The sequence below is a fragment of the Heloderma suspectum genome, chromosome 1 (assembly GCF_057233095.1).
Source record: "Heloderma suspectum isolate Gila_16-S chromosome 1, 16-S_ref, whole genome shotgun sequence".
NCBI lineage: Eukaryota > Metazoa > Chordata > Lepidosauria > Squamata > Helodermatidae > Heloderma > Heloderma suspectum.
The window spans coordinates 152,179,259-152,195,316 of NC_139458.1; the positions used below are offsets into that span (position 1 = coordinate 152,179,259).

At 39.4% G+C, this 16,058-nt stretch overlaps 1 protein-coding gene across 3 annotated transcripts in view; it reads right to left on the minus strand.

Annotated features, from left to right (window-relative positions):
• CLASP1 (cytoplasmic linker associated protein 1) overlaps positions 1-16,058 on the minus strand; it is a 269,767-nt gene that overhangs the window by 79,385 nt on the left and 174,324 nt on the right. For 2 of the 3 annotated variants that reach the window (XM_084807315.1, XM_084807309.1), the window contains one exon: positions 15,540-15,707. In XM_084807315.1, coding sequence (XP_084663441.1) covers positions 15,540-15,707 — 168 coding nt within the window. Of the gene's footprint in view, positions 1-5,399; positions 5,463-11,551; positions 11,660-15,539; positions 15,708-16,058 lie in introns of all 3 variants that reach the window. The other variant, XM_084807323.1, reaches the window with a different exon arrangement.

Below are 16,058 nucleotides of genomic sequence, written 5' to 3' on the forward strand. Positions count from 1 at the left end.
GTGAGGAGGCAATGTTTAAGAAAAATCAGAAGTTGAGCTTTTAAAAAGCAACTATCATATAGAACATGTACCCCAATCCACTCTAAATGTGGACAATTCTTTGCACACAACAAATAACTGTGCACATAAAAAGATGCAACCAGTCAGTGGTGCCTAATCAGCATTGTGAAGCAGATAAGATTTAGGCTGGCGTCTAATTAATTCCTCCTGCCAACAGAATGACTTTCATAAGCGGAACAGGGAGGGGGTGATTACACTTCCCTGCTGCACCCCGTCCCAGCACCCTCAAAAGCAGCTCCAAAGGCTTGGAGATCTCTACAGCAGATTTGGGGTGGTGGTGCAGCGGGCTGAAGGAGGGTGGAAAGAAGAGGAAATTCATGTTGCAGGAGCAGACAACCGCTTACACAGGCCACGGATTTCACATATATAAATACCCAGCAATATCGGCTTCCCTGCATAGATCCCCTTTGCTGCATTGGGACAATGATGATTTATACAAGTTAACTATTACTTTCTACTGTGCAAGAAGTGAATTTTCTTTACATTAAAAAACTGGGTTGCATGGAAATATTTAAGGGCACACTAATTAAAAACGCACACTTTTGTTTAAGCAGCTTCATGCTTTCAACTCTAATGCATAGGCATTTCTTACAAGATAAATTAAGTTGGAAAACTCTACAATTGACTTTGAAATCTAGACAGAAATAGAACAAGTCTACTGGGAAAGATCATTTGTGAATTCTATGAACTCCATCTATAGCCTTTGCAGTCTTCACTCAAAAGACATTGCATTCAGCTTCAATGTATTTGTTTAGGTCTGCATGAAGGGAAGCAAAATCAGGTCAACTATGACAAAAGAGAAGAATCATGATTAATATAAAGGGCAAAACCAATAATTTTTAAGCACTGGGCAATGCTACCCAAAGACTTCTCCATTTTTCAAATTTTATTACCGAGATCAGACATTTTAAATTTACAACAAGCACATTTTCTAAAAATGAAAATATATTACATGCGAAAATGAAACATTTTTTAATGAAAAGCTGCTTCCAAAAGTAATTGAATGATGACATTTAAAGGGAAATAAAAATTGCATATGTTATTACTATTCCCTTTTTTAATGCACCTAGATTTTGAAGCAGCATAAACGCTTGCTTCAAACATATTTTGCTCCAAGTAGAAAGATCTGGTGAGAAGATGACAATGCAAAGAATGTGAAAAGCCAAATAAAGCATCCGCATAATATCAAAGCCACAACCCCAAAACTTCCTTACTATCTGAGCAGGAGGCTTCAGAAAGGCTACTGCACTTTTTATGTCTTTGGACCCAGTCTCATTTCAGTGGCATTGCTCACGTCCCAAATGAAAGCAGAATTTCACCCCTGGGTTACATCTCGCAAAATATCACTAATAGCAGTTTTATAACGAAGTTAAGAATATGATCCAGCATTTCTACTATTTGTGGAAAATCCACTGTTGAAATGTATGGATATTACTGCTACAGTGTTGTTCCACTGAAGGGTACATGGGAACTTCAGGACTGTGACCTTCGCTCATGGACATGGCAAATCACTGTTGTTATTGTTTATCAAGGAGCTGCCCATACACTCATACATGATAAATTGGTCACAGAATGGCACACGTGCAGCTTGCTAGACTAATTTCACAACATGTGAAATTAGTAGATTCTGAACAAATAAAAAAGTGATCAAGGACAAATGTGCAGCTAAATTTGCTCCAGAAAACATATTAATAAAGGTAGTCATCTGGCCCAGAAAGTAATCACCATCTTGATTTGACATATCAAGGTGTTTTTCCTTATAGAGCACCCATACTGAACAATTATTGGACATTAAAAAATGTCAAGTAAAAGAAATCTTGGTATCCAGTATGTTTATTGACACCTGCCAAATAAGGCATGCCACTGGAGAATTAACTTCAAAGCCAAAGTATCACCTATGTAAGTCAGTAAAGGGTGAAAATCTAGCTCCAGAGATGCCAGGTGAAACGCTCACAGTCTCCAGAAGAACCAAAACTGAACACTGGCTGTCATGTGTTTTCAAGCAAATTTAAGACTGCATTAGAAAAGGGAAGATAGCTTTCAAAAGATGTGGATAATAAGAATGACAAAGTGAAATCAACTTGTAAGGCTTTAAAAATCCAGCAGAAGCAATGAAATTAAACCACATTAAGTACAGTCTGACATGCAACTGTATGCCCCACTTTTAGCATATGGGCAGAACCTATGAGATGGGTGACGATGTGATACACCTCTGTACTTGATCAAGTTCTGTGCATGTCGGTCCCTGTCTCAAGACGACTATAAAGCTTTCAGCTAAATAAAGCCCACATTAGGGACTTGAACAGAGCTCTTCAATAAATCACAGAAGAGCCCAAAGCTACTACAGAAGCAGGAGAAGCTCAGCTTATTCTAGTCACATGTCTACAAGTTACAAAAGCAGAGTTTCTCACACTTTATCTTAGTGAAAGTCCCTAAAATCAGTATTAAGACTGGCCAAGGCTCTTCACACATACTTCTCTAATACAGAGATTCAGAGAGGCTGGGCGGCACCATGCCTCTTGACTCAATTCAACTTTCTAAGGAAAGCTGCCTCACACTTTGAGAACCATTTCACTGGAGAATTATGACACTGTATGGCTCCTAAATTAACCATCCACGGAAATAAATATTTTGCAGAGCTCATTTATGTTCTTTTGATGAACACTGGCAATACATAAGGGGTCCACACTACAAAGTATATCTAGGACCAACATTTAATGACACATGATGACGTACAGAGGCCTGGTTCAAACATAACGCTGGCCGTATTTTAAAACAACTGTACTGATGTGGAGTTCTGTGCACCTGATGACAAGATTAAAAACAATTTGAGGCCTATGTGTGTAGCTTTAGTATGCTAATCCTGAGAGTATAGACACAGGTGGCCCAGTTTAAAACACAGGTAGGTAAGTTTTTTTTCCTTAGCCGGTGTCACATTGAAACTGAGCCTTGGAAAATATTCTCCACCATCTTGTACTGCATTGCCCTTTTGGCAGTAAAGCCTTGCCATGAGCAGTCTATGCATCAGGGAGGTGAGGGAGAGAAAGATAAATACTGCAGAGACAGATAGGTAAGGAAGGCGGAGGAGAGAAAAATCGTTTCTCCCATGGGCAACTGATTGATAGCTGGACAGTGTGTGTGTGGGAGAGGGCTTTGGGTGTTGGAATTTATCAGTAAAAATGTTGGCTTTGGGCCTCAAGTTTAACAGTGATACACATGGTTCACTGTTGCAAGCTAACTCTGATGGAAGTCACATATAGAACTGGATCTTTTATGATCTGAGTTTAAAAATCTAGCAGGCAATGGGTATCCTGCAATATGGAGGTCTTGCTGTGAATATGCCAGGAATGAAGCTCTGTGGTTCCAAAAATGGCTAAGTCAACAACAACAATGTGCACCTCCTCTTCCGTTCAGTGTGACCTCCTCTATAAAACATAGACACAATAAAAAGAAAGCAAAAACACTGTGGGCTTGGTTCTACTATCCATATAGCATCAAGCCATCCCTACCTTTCTTCTCAGAACTATTAGAGAAACTGCAGGATAATTCTCAGAAGTAAATCTGGAACCTATTTCATGGGAATTGTATTTTAAAAGTTCATATCTTTAAGTGTAGCAATACTATAACACACACACACACATCCACCCTTCCTACATACTATATCAATCTTTTTTATTTTAGGAACTTTTATTAAGCAAACCAATTTAGATCCAGTTTCTAAAACTCATTTTCAATATTTATACATTCCAAATCCAAGGTAACTTCCCAATGACTCATACTGTGAGAAAAATTTTTACCAAATGTGCCAGCCTTCAAAAGAGTAGCACAAGCTCAAACAAATTATGTTATGTATAGATCAACACTTGTCTTGCTTAAGAAGCTAGTGAAAATCCTTAAAGACCCAGTCTGTTGAACTGAAGCACTAATGGCTTGATTTATGCCTCTCCACACACAAGAGTTTTAAGGTTTGCATACAGACTCACAAAATATTATATACTGACCGCTGCCATTTTGCATGCCAATGGGAGGGTTTGGATGTAATGCCAAACCATGGTTTAGTATTCTTCCTACATAGCTGGGAAGAGGAGTAAACTGGAATTCCATCTCACTTTGCCTGATACCTGGCTTCTCGATTCCTTGTTCACACAAACTGTGGTTTAAAAGCAACTCAATTGCTAAACAAGCCAACTAAAATGGGAGCAGCTTATTGCTGGAATATTACACCTATGCTGAGGGAACTACACTGGCTGCCTATATGTTGCCAGGCCCAGTTTAAGGTTTTGGTACTTGTTTCCAAATCCTTAAACAACTCAGGACCAGGATTTAAGAGATCCCTTGATGGCCTGCTCGTTTGCGGCACTTATCAGGAGATACCCTCCTGGTGGTGCCCAAGATTTCAGAGGTTTGGTCCATCATGGCTCAGAACAGGGCCTTCAGTGTCATAGTGCCCACTCTCTGGAACTCTCTACCACTACAAATTAGGCAGGTGCCAAGCCTTCTGAGTTTTCAGCGACTACTGAAAACATACCTTTTCTAACAGGCATTTCCAGGAAGGTAATCTTGTCCTCTATAAGAAGACCTGTTTTTGTACATTGCTTAGAAGTGTCTTTAATATAAATGATACATACAAATAAATAAATACCCTCTATTGTTTAAGTTGCCTTGCTTAACAAACTAGGGTTTATTTTAAAACACAATTTCTGGTTTGCATCTAACAACCAGTCAGGAACTGGGCAAAGCAAAAGGGAATCCTGGTATATTCCTTCTCCTGGCTGTGCAGGAGGATGGGGTGTGGGGAAGTGCTACAGCCTGGCACTTCATGCAGGTTCCTTTGTGCTCACAGAGTGCCAAACGAGGGTTTAGCATTACATGTGAATGCAGCCAGTGAAAATTTCAAAATTCAAAACTGTTTGGCTGAATTTTGAACCTCATCCTTGCTGGTGCTGATCAGCTTTGCCACTTATGGAATATTAGAAATTTTCAGCACCAAAGGACATCGTGTAGTTGCTGTGGCTTCTTTCCGTAGATGCAGGGCAGGGACAGAATCTCCCAGTACTACATAGACAATGTACCTGACAAATACGTAGAAAATCACAAAGCCCTGGATAGCCATTTTAACATCATTTCTTTTCCAGAAATAATTAAAGTAAGGAAAATTAAAAACTTTCAAAACTTAGCATGACAAAAACATGTTAAAACAAACAAAAAAGAGATCCTATGGAGGTGTGGGGGAAAAGCACATGCTAAGTGCTGAGTGACGTTTGTGACAGCAAATGTTAAAATGGCAATAAAAAGAGACAATATTAAGAAGCAGATTCATGCAGTTAGCACTTGTTCACCTGACTGCCCAACAGAATCAGCAGTGGAGAGAGCACTAGTGGACCTGGAATGACGTCGAGAGGCTGCAAGTAGAAGGAATGGCAACACCCACAGAATTAACACACAAGTACTCAAGACAAAATACACCACAGTCCAAAGGAGATGCACATGGTTAAATACCAACACTGGTGTTACATAGCGAAAGGAAATGGCATTGTATATGAATGGACATATAGATCAAGTGCAAGCCCCATGGACCAACACCAAAAGCTTCTTTGCTCATCCTCCCTCCTCCCTCAGCCATGGGGCATGATGCATGAAAAACGAAAGGAATCACTTTTCAGACTTCCGGGGTGTGTGCAGTCCAGCAGAGACTGATAAGCATGAATCACCTGTCAGATCCAGGAGAATCACTACATGAACATGAAATGATCAACTCAGCAGCAACAGGATTTAGATGTGATCAGTCCAAATCCCAAGGTAGAGCCATAATGAATCATTAGAAACTGTGCTTGCAAGTATAAAACCTCAGCCTTCTCATTCACAGATGCAGAACCATAGACAATGAAAAAACAATTTGTAGTCAGGGACAAACTAACTTAATGCAGAGAAATAAGGGACAATAAAGGAAAGTAACTTTCATAAAACATTTTTACTTTATGAATTATATCCACCACCACCACCTATACACAAGTCTTTATTACCCAATCAGCTATTCATTTGGACATACAAAGCTACCTTATACCTACTTAAAGCATCTCATCCAGTTGACCAGCAGCAGCATTCCCACACCTCAGGAAAAGGCCTTCCCAGGCATGCTACCTGGGATCCATGGACTGTATACGCCAGGGATTGAATTTGGGACCTTCTGCATGTATGTGCTCTACAACTGAATATAATCTGAGTCTGTCACAACCTCATACATCCATAAGGCCTGGACAGTGTAAAAACTCAGTTACAATATGGAAAAAGTGAACCTGGATTAACAAGAATGGAAGATCATCAAGGTTTGGGAACAGAAATTCATCTGAGTATGGAGGGATGCATAAGCAATTTTGGAGCTAGGTAACACTGAGCACCAAAGAAGTGAAGAGAACTAGCACTGACAACTAGTAGCAATAGTTACTTATGTCCACTGTTTACTTAACCAAAAACCTGGCTAACATCGGAGGTTATATTGATCCCTGAGTTGTGATATAGTAAAAATCACATGATATTGGGAGGCAGCGACATGACAATTCCAGATATAGAACTGGATATAAGAGCCTAGAAATTATTACTTGCTTGACTGGACTTCTGAAAAGCCACAGATGAATAGAAGTAGTATGCATGTAAAGTGTATATGCATATGTAGTAACCTAGAACTAATTAAAAATAATGATACTAGATGCAATAAAATGCCCAGCCCAAATCAAACAAGTTTAGGTCAAAGACTTAAACATTTAAAATTCCCTGTCAATATTATCTTTATTTTTAATACTTCACTGAAAGCTTATTTTTTCCATATGCCAATCTAATACAACAACAATACTCTCTATATTACTGTTTGCTCCATTATATTAAAGTTTCTTATTAGCATCTGCTGAAAACTACTACTATGAATATGTTGGAGCTTGCCATTCAATAAAAAGATAAGGCAAGTTCAGATCCACCAATTTTAGGGAAAGCCATCTTCCCCTAGCATACTAACCTTTATATCTAGGATAATATACAGTTTGAATGGTAATGACGTATTGATTAATGCCAAAAGAATGTTACACACTGCACCAAACTGATAAAGGAAGCATGCTTTATGTATGCCTGTATTACCTAAAGAGGAAGTAGACATGGCTGGAAACGGTGCCATTAATTTTCTTTTTAGCCACAGAGATTGTTTATGTATTTATTAAAATTATTCACTCATCTAATTTTTATTACACAGTCATTTGTACCTCTAGTAGTCCTGAACTCTGTTTAGGATGTGAAAGAGAAAGAAATAAGTGCCTCTCACTATCACTAAAGGAGTCTATAGCAAGAGGAGAGCTGATAATATGGTAGCTGATGTACTAAGAAGCAAAAGATAAATCCAGCTAAATTTTGATGGGTACATCTGACCTTACTAGCTGTGTGTGTGTGTGTGTGTGTGTGTGAGAGAGAGAGAGAGAGAGAGAGAGAGAGAGAAACGAAGTATTTCAATAACTTGAAAACTGAAGCAATAGAAATCTGTGCAACTGGTTGTATATTTTGACAGGAAGAAAAACAGCTTTCTATTAGCATTTGAAAACTTTCTAAAATTGTACATATCTTATACATGCGAACACTCTATGACTATTGAGGTTTTCAAAACCTATTTTTTTAAGTTGTTAGTTATGTGACTGGAAAAACCTGCATAAATAGTTGGTTCTATGGGTTAGACAATATCAGATGCACACAAAAACTGCATCAAAAGATGTTCTTGCCTTAATTCTAGAGAGAAACTGAAGCACTGTTAAGCAAATGAACAAGACTGTGGGGCACAAAATGTCCCCCATAAAATGTACCTTTAAATTCACATCTTCTGTGGCTGTTCACAGACTTTGCAGCCCAAGATAAAGCAAGTCACAGCACAACAGTGGAAGAGAAAAGTCTACTCCCATCTCCTGCTGCCTAGGCTATGACAATATATTTCTCTGTTTTCCCATGTTGTACTTTCCATGTGGTGTTGTGCACTGCCAGGCAATGCAGGGACAAGCTCCCTTTCCCCGGCACAATGTGTTAACAACGCCCATCTTTAAAGCCCACCCCCAAGCATCGATGGAAGGGTTGAGGGAGGAACTTCATTGCCTGCAAATGAGGTTGAGAACTTAGGGCTTGTATTTCAGTTTAGCCTTCCTTAAAACCTCTCTCTGATTATCCTCTAGACCAGCAGTTGTCAACCCTTTTTCCCCTGAGGACCACTTGAAAATTGCTAGGAGTCTCAGCAGACCACTTTCTAATTTCCCCCCCCCCTCTACAAATCAAAGCGTGTACACATCTCATATTTCAATAACTACAGTCTTGTTTGTCTAATGTGATGAATGTGCCTGAGAAAAGCTTTTCAAAGTTAAGTGTGATTTTTGTTAACTTTAGCCTCAGGTCAGGTTTAGCAAACTTACCTGTGACAAACTGGTAAAATTTTAGGGAAAAATTAGTAATTGTTAGCCTGTTTGATAATCTGGCCCTGATCAAAACAGCTGCAATCTCTGTCAGAAACAATACATCAAGTGCAAGGCCAAGTACAGACATTCTTGACTGTTCCAAAACATTTCCATGAACCACCTGAATGGGACTACTACCCCTAGTAGTCCACAGCCACGGTTTGCAAAACTCTGACTAGGCCATAAAAAGCTATCTATAAAATGTCAGAATTACTGAGTATTATATTATCAAGGGAACTGAAGAACTACCCCCCTACCAATAACAGAAGGGGCTCCACAAACATATGAACTCTAATAAAACCTTATTTTAGGTAGAACAGATTTTAAAAGTTGGCATATTCATATGCATCAAGTATTAAACAAGAATAACTTTAATTATGAATTGAGAATAGAAAGGAGAAATTCAAGTTCAGAAAACCTATGTATAAAATATCAACAATAGTCACTGTCAAGTAGAAGGAGTAGTTCATTATGTTTTTACAGGATACTATTTTCGTTATTTTGTGTTCATGTTATTATATAATTCAAAGCTATATGCCATGCTCAGCAAAATAATGAGGTAGAGCTGTTGCTGAGCTGAACCACTTCAAACATGCAATCTCTTGCAGCCAAAATACTCTCCCATAAAATGTTTTCTGTCTTCCTAGCAAAACTACCATGTCAAGGAGAAGCTAAGGCCAGAAAACTTCCCCCTGACATGCTTCTTCTCAAGAACAGCACCACTTGATTTTGCTGAACAAGTTGCAAAACACCAAAATTTTGTAGGTTGGAGCAACATGAATAACTAAGCTATCCTACAGCTTGGCACAGGAGCATCATGATAAATAGTGGAGGTAGCAGCAAAAAGACAGCAAGCATGAGTTAGTTGCTATGATTTTGCATTGCTGCTCACCATGAGGGGAAAAAGACTAGGGGCAGTATCCAGTGGTGACCAACTGCAAATGGAGCCCGCTGCCACTTCCATACTGCAAGCGGCCAGCCCCGCTGATTCCGTTGCACAAGCAGGGACCCCCGCTTCTGCAATGGAGATTAAGCGCTTCTGGGCCCAAGCCCCCAAAGGAGTGAAAACGCTTGTTTCTGGAACAGGGCAGGCCGGCAGAGCTCCTTTATGGATAAAACAGGTAAAGGTGTCCCCAACCAGTCGTGTCCGACTCTAGGGTGCGGTGCTCATCCCCGTTTCTAAGCCAAAGAGCCAGCGCTGTCCAAAGACGCTTCCGTGGTCATGTGGCCGGCATGACTGGACACCGAGGTGCATGGAACGCTGTTACCTTTCCCGCCGAGGCGGTACCTATTTATCTACTTGCAATTTCTTGCTTTCGAACTGCTAGGTTGGCAGAAGCTGGGACTGAAGACGGGAGCTCACTCCGTCATGCAGCACTCGGGTCTCAAACTGCTGACCTGCGGACCTTCCAGTCTGCAGTTCAGCGTCTTAACCACTAAGCCACCGCGGTCCCTTTTAAATAAAGTATTATTTAAGGATACATAAAGTATCCTTTATGGATACTGCCTATATAAACAAATCCAAGAAAAATATAGAGGATATATGTGATTGTTTGTATGGAAACATGTAGATTTAGAAAGCTTTTAAGTTATGTAAAGGTCCTGGAACTGTCTAAAAATGAAACCATTCACTATTTTACTGAATGACAAAACACAGTAAAATACCTGCTACTAAAGTCTTGATATAGTAGAAAAATAAAACTATAAATTCTTGAATTGCTCAAATGTAGATTAGCAACGCATTCTGAGCAGTAATTGAGAGGGGTGAGATAGAAATAATATATGGTGCAATCTCTGTTAGCATTAGCATCTCTGATTAATAAGCTTTTGGATATCCATACTAGTCAGTCATTAAACAGAAAGACTACTAATCAATTGTAAGCTCTCATCAGCTAATAATTTGTTCAGTATAGTAGCCTTTACTGAAAAGATCTAACATCTGAGCACAGATCTGACAAATTTAACAAAGACCAATCAATGCCTGGATGGTAGCCTGCTGGGAGCCCCATGTAAGTCACTCTAAGTTTTCTATCAGGAACAGCAGGGTAGAAGTAAATACATAAATGATCAGCCACAAACCACCCAATAGCTTTGTCTTCCTCATGGTTTCCCAAATTCCCACCCTGTAAAACTAAATATAATTAAACTCAAGGTCTTACAACGTTTTTCCACACAGTGTTGTAACATCATACAATAAACTGGTATAAGATTTTAAATCCAGATTGGATGCTCACATAAAAATAAACTCATGCCTTCCAAAGTTTCAGGACACTCAGATTGGAAGAAAATTTCCTTCAGAATATCTCATGCGACCAATATACCAATTATACATAAAAACATTAAATATAAAGAAGCAAGATTTCACACTACTGATTCGGAAAGGTAGGTTCTCCTTGGGCTAGGGTTGCTGGATCAAAATTTAAAAAGTAAGACAGACTGTGAAGCTCCTGCTCTGTGAAATTAGGATTAATCCATTGTGCTCTATGGATTCAGGAACAAGCCTTTAAAATAAGGGGCGTTTTAATGATAATTAGAGCTTGGAAAGGAATTACCCTCGCATAATAGCCTTAATATGGCATGCATATAGGATACAATGCAAATTTAAAAATTAAATTATGAGCACACTTCCTAATACCCTCCAGGGTAAACTTTTATCACATTGAATTGAGAAGTACCAGCTCATGCTGTATGGTAGCATCAGCCTTCCCTGCAATGATGCAGGATAGCTGCTTTCAGAAATACTGTATTTGTCAAAGCCAATGCTGCTCAAATGTACTTAAAGAATTTGGAAATTATCAAAAGGGTTTTAGATAAATGGTTCTTCCTAGTAAAGGAAAGCAGGACTTAAGCATGCAGAAAGGAACAGAAGAAATATGAGGATCAGAAAGGGGGAGTGTTGGAAAATAATAAAAAGAGGGGGAAACAAGCTCATTCCACCTAGTGATGTCTTGACTAAGCAAGAAGAAAGGGGAAGAGGGAAGGGCCCTTAAGAAGCTCTAGCGCCTACAGGTACTCACCAAGTGGAGGGAAGCCCCGAGCAGGGCTTGTATCTCGGCTGCTCTCACGGCTGGTATCGCGGCTGCACCCCTGACTCACGCTGGGTCGGGGGATACGGCTGCTCCGTGCTAGCATGCAGCATGGAGGGTTTCAGAGAAGGTGAACACAAGTTTAATGAGGATACAAAGCTCAGACAGGAAAGTCACATTTACGGTCATTATTGACATTAGTAACTATCACTGGCAGCAGCCAACTTTGGCTTGTCACAAACCAATGTCAAGTTGTGCTTTTTGTGCAACAAATCAACACACTGGAGAGGCCTGCCTGGGAGGCAATCCTGGTTGGTGTACTGTTAAAGGGACAGAAGATCTTAGTTGGAAAGATAGGGTTAGAGTAACACATACAAAAAGCATGCCAAACTACTGAGGCTAAAGAAACACTGTGGGAAATATATATTTCTGAAAGATAAGTAAAATGTTTTCAGCAAAGATTTGGCAGTACAACACTAAAGAAAGACCACCTCTGTATAAGCCTTTGACACAGATTATTTATCATAATAGTAAGATGTCAAAGGGGATAAATAGGATATTTGGTATCTAGAACACTTTAGAAATATACTATTCAAGTTATTTCATGTTCCTTTTTAGTCAGTGTGGTTTCAGGTAGCCTCTTAAAATTTGGTCTCGTATCTGGCCTCCTTTTTTCAGCAAAGTTCTGCCTGCCTGCTCAACCTGAACCAGAATCCTGCCCACTGAGAAGTGCTTCCATTGAGTTATGCAACCACAGGTCAGCAATCCATTGTAGTGAAATATAAATAAGCATCTCAGGATCATCAAGGCTGTTTCTTTGAAAACCCACCTGAAACTTTTCCATGAAGCCCTCCAACCCCATGTTCATCAGCAACCAAAACACCCCCACCCTGAATTCATGTAACTGTTTTGTTCACATTCAGTTCTTCTTGCCCTTACCTCTCCCATCCCTCCCTTCATTCTGTACTCCCTCCAGTGTCAACTTTTACATTGTGGTCTCCTTGGGGCACAGAACTATCCATTTTGGATTATGCTGTAAAGCACAATATACAACTACAATGCTGAATGCATAAATGATAAAAATATAAAAACAGGAAGTCCATTTACAGTTAAGAATTATTAAAAAAAAAAACACAAATTCCTGGAGAACAGGAAGAATGTCAGGTAGCCACTTCTTTTAAAATAATTGGATAAATAGTCCAAGTGTGTATTCACACAGCTGCTTGAAAGGTGTCGTGTACAGTAGCAAGGAGCCCTTCACTTTAAGAAAAATGAAATTTGGATTAAAGAACTGATGCACTTTCACAAACCCATCCCCATTCTTGCAAACCATGGATTAATCCACCTGGTGAATGAACTAATGATTTGCATACTGTGGCTGAGTGATAAACTGTTAATTAAAGCCCAGCTTGACTGTACCATCAGAGTGCTCAGAACATAACAGGATAGGGCAGCAATTATCATTTGCAGTTGCTGTAGTGTTGGGAGAAAAAGCAGAAATGAATCTCAGAATCTATAAAAAGATCTGTGTGTGTGTCTGTTGTGTGATATATAAAGAAAATGCATACACAAACACACACACACACACACACACAGCCAGTAAGCTTTACACTAAGGCTGTATCCGCACATAACAATAAGCCAGAATTCCTGGCTTACTGTGAATAAGCAGCATGCTGGTGCAGGCAACCTGTTTACTCCTCCTTTCACATGAGCAGGTAGAACTAACCATGAAGGGACCGCTTATCAGGAAATCCGAAAGTTGGATCATAATTTGTTGCTCCCAAACACGCTGAGGTTTGTAAATCAATAACAAACTCCGGACTTGTCGTTGGCTTACAAACCCTGGCTTGTTTGGCAGCAAAAAAACATGATCCAAGTTTTGGACATCATGATAAGCTAATCCTTTCTGGTTAGGTTTACCTGCTAAGCAGACCTAACCAAAACAGGAGATTTCTCCCAACCCTTTACACACATATAAACACATTATATATCACAAATTCAGCACAATTATCAGTATAGGCCTATGTGTGCGTTTACTTTTGGACAAACTTCTAATCCATATACTTAGCACTAGACCACTGAGGAAGACTGTATGTTGAAACACATTTGGTTTATTTGGAATTGGTTATTTTTGGTACAGTTAGTTTTTTATAACATAATAACATTGTATTCTCTGTCATTGGTTTCAGAGACAGAGAGAGAGAGAGAGAGAGAGAGAGAGAGAATTATATTTACAGCATAATAACAGTGTATTCTTTCTTACTATCTTTATGTATATGTTTAACTGTATAAAATTATTATTAGATTTTGTTCCAATTATATTTACTATCACCAGTATACCCAACCCAGTTCTTTTGTTGCTAGGTTTATCTGCTTGCATAAAGGGAGGAGTGAACAGGCTGTGTGCACTAGCATGCTGCTTATTCACAGTAAGCCAGATAAGCCAGAAATCTTGGCTTATTGTTATGTGTGAATGCGACCTAAGTATGAACTAAGCTACTATCTGACTAGTTTTTAAACTAGACAGTCATGAGGGGGTGGGGACAGAGGGTGTTACCAAAGTCTTCTGTGTTTTTTCATATATGAAAAAGGCTCTGATTCAATACTAAACAGTAAGGAATCTTATTTTTACACGAATTTAGATGAAAACGTAACATACGCAAAAATACTTGCAATTACAAGTATGTTTTCTTCCGTGTGCACCCCACTTGCCCTCGGTTCCTGGAAGTTGCCCACATCTCAACCAGTGTCTTAATTTTAGTTCATCAGAACTTAGCTTGACTCCATAACATGTTTTCCTGGGATGACTGGCTTGCGCTGGTGTATCAATCCTTTTCTTCAGTGTATCCATTTTCTCTTTATCTTGATTTTCCTTGTGTGCATTCTGCCTTGCCTCTGTCTACATACAACTGTGGAATGTGTCCCTGGAGTTCTTCTAGAGAGGTAGCCTCCTCGACCCTATTAGTACTAGGTTTTAGAGCCTTTCTTTCTCTCCACCTCTCCCCACATATCCTCATATCAGTTTTGGTCTGAAACTTCTGCTTATATCTTGTGTCCCTTCTGAGTTGTCATTCTGTCCAGTAGCATTTTGTTTCTTCTCCTGCTTCTTTTCCCAGTTCGATTCTTATCTGATGGCTCCTAAAATCTCGATGACTTCTTTTAGAGCTGCTCTTGCCAGTCCTACCCTGCTTGTTTATCTGGAGCTCCCAGTTCTAATTCTGGCCAGCATGTCCCCATTTCACACTGATGACTTGTAAACCATAATTTCTACCTTCAAAACAAGATTTGCCAAGGCTACCATATTTTGCATGAAAGCAGGCAGCCTAAGGGTGGATATCTATGTACAATAAATGTATCTGATAACAGGACAGCTGTCCAAAATGAGCAATTGTACATTGCACAATGATACTAGTATAAGTTCATGAGGGTGAGGGGAAACTACAGAAAAAGTTTAATTCTGATCTTTACAGTAACAGATGCAATTTTTGAGGAGAGGCCACAACAGAGTAGTGTGTGCGTGTGCATACACAATTGTTTTTAAAAGGAAGGTAAAGGACGAGAATATGGCATTATTAAGAAAGAAATTTTTGGCATTTATCAAAACCATCATGTAATATTTAATAGCTAACAATTCTATCCTATGCTCCAGGCAATACATTTCAAGTCACAGGCTGGTATCAAATCATGTGAGTGGCAACAGACCTTAACATCAGCAATTTAAAGTAAGAATTATTTTCTGATTAAAGTCATGATTAAACACAGACAGTTTAAATTAATCCCCCTGGCAGGTCTGCCTAAGCACCGCAGTTCTACTAACGTATAACGTTATTAGGGCACACATTGGAAAATCACAGCCATTAAGTTCTTGTGGTAAACCCAGGTACCATGTTATGCTTCTCCAGGAATAGCTGTGGCCAATAAGCATGACATAATAAATCGGTCTCTTGGTTCTGTACTGTAGCCAAAAAGAATCCTACCTAGACCTATCCTGTTTGGGCTGGTTTCTCGGCTGCAGCCCTGGCTTCGAGGGACTTTGCTGCGTTTGTCAGCAGGTGATGGTGCTGGGTGTCCTCTGGCTGTTCCACTGTTCAGTCCACCATATGAACTTCCCAATAGCTTTCCAGGGGAACTGGATCGACTACCAGCTAGAAAGGAACCACAGATAAATGCTCTCAACTCTTAAGAGTATCCCCAAACAACTACATTTACTCAATTCAATTCAATTCAATTCAATGCAATGCAATTCAATTCAAATTAAATTAACGTAGGGCACAGAAATTCCAGAAGCTGACCACATGTTAATAAAAATGGCTGGTTATTATGGATTAAGGATAAAATATTCCAAAGATAATGGAGTGAGCAGAATTACCTTTCTTAGATAAAAAAACTAGCAGCTAGGTGTAATGGGCTGCTCTAACAAACCATTGTTTATGCATGAATGAGTACGAATTCAAGAGCCCCCTACTTTTCCCTCCCTTCAGTTTTAAAAACAGTTT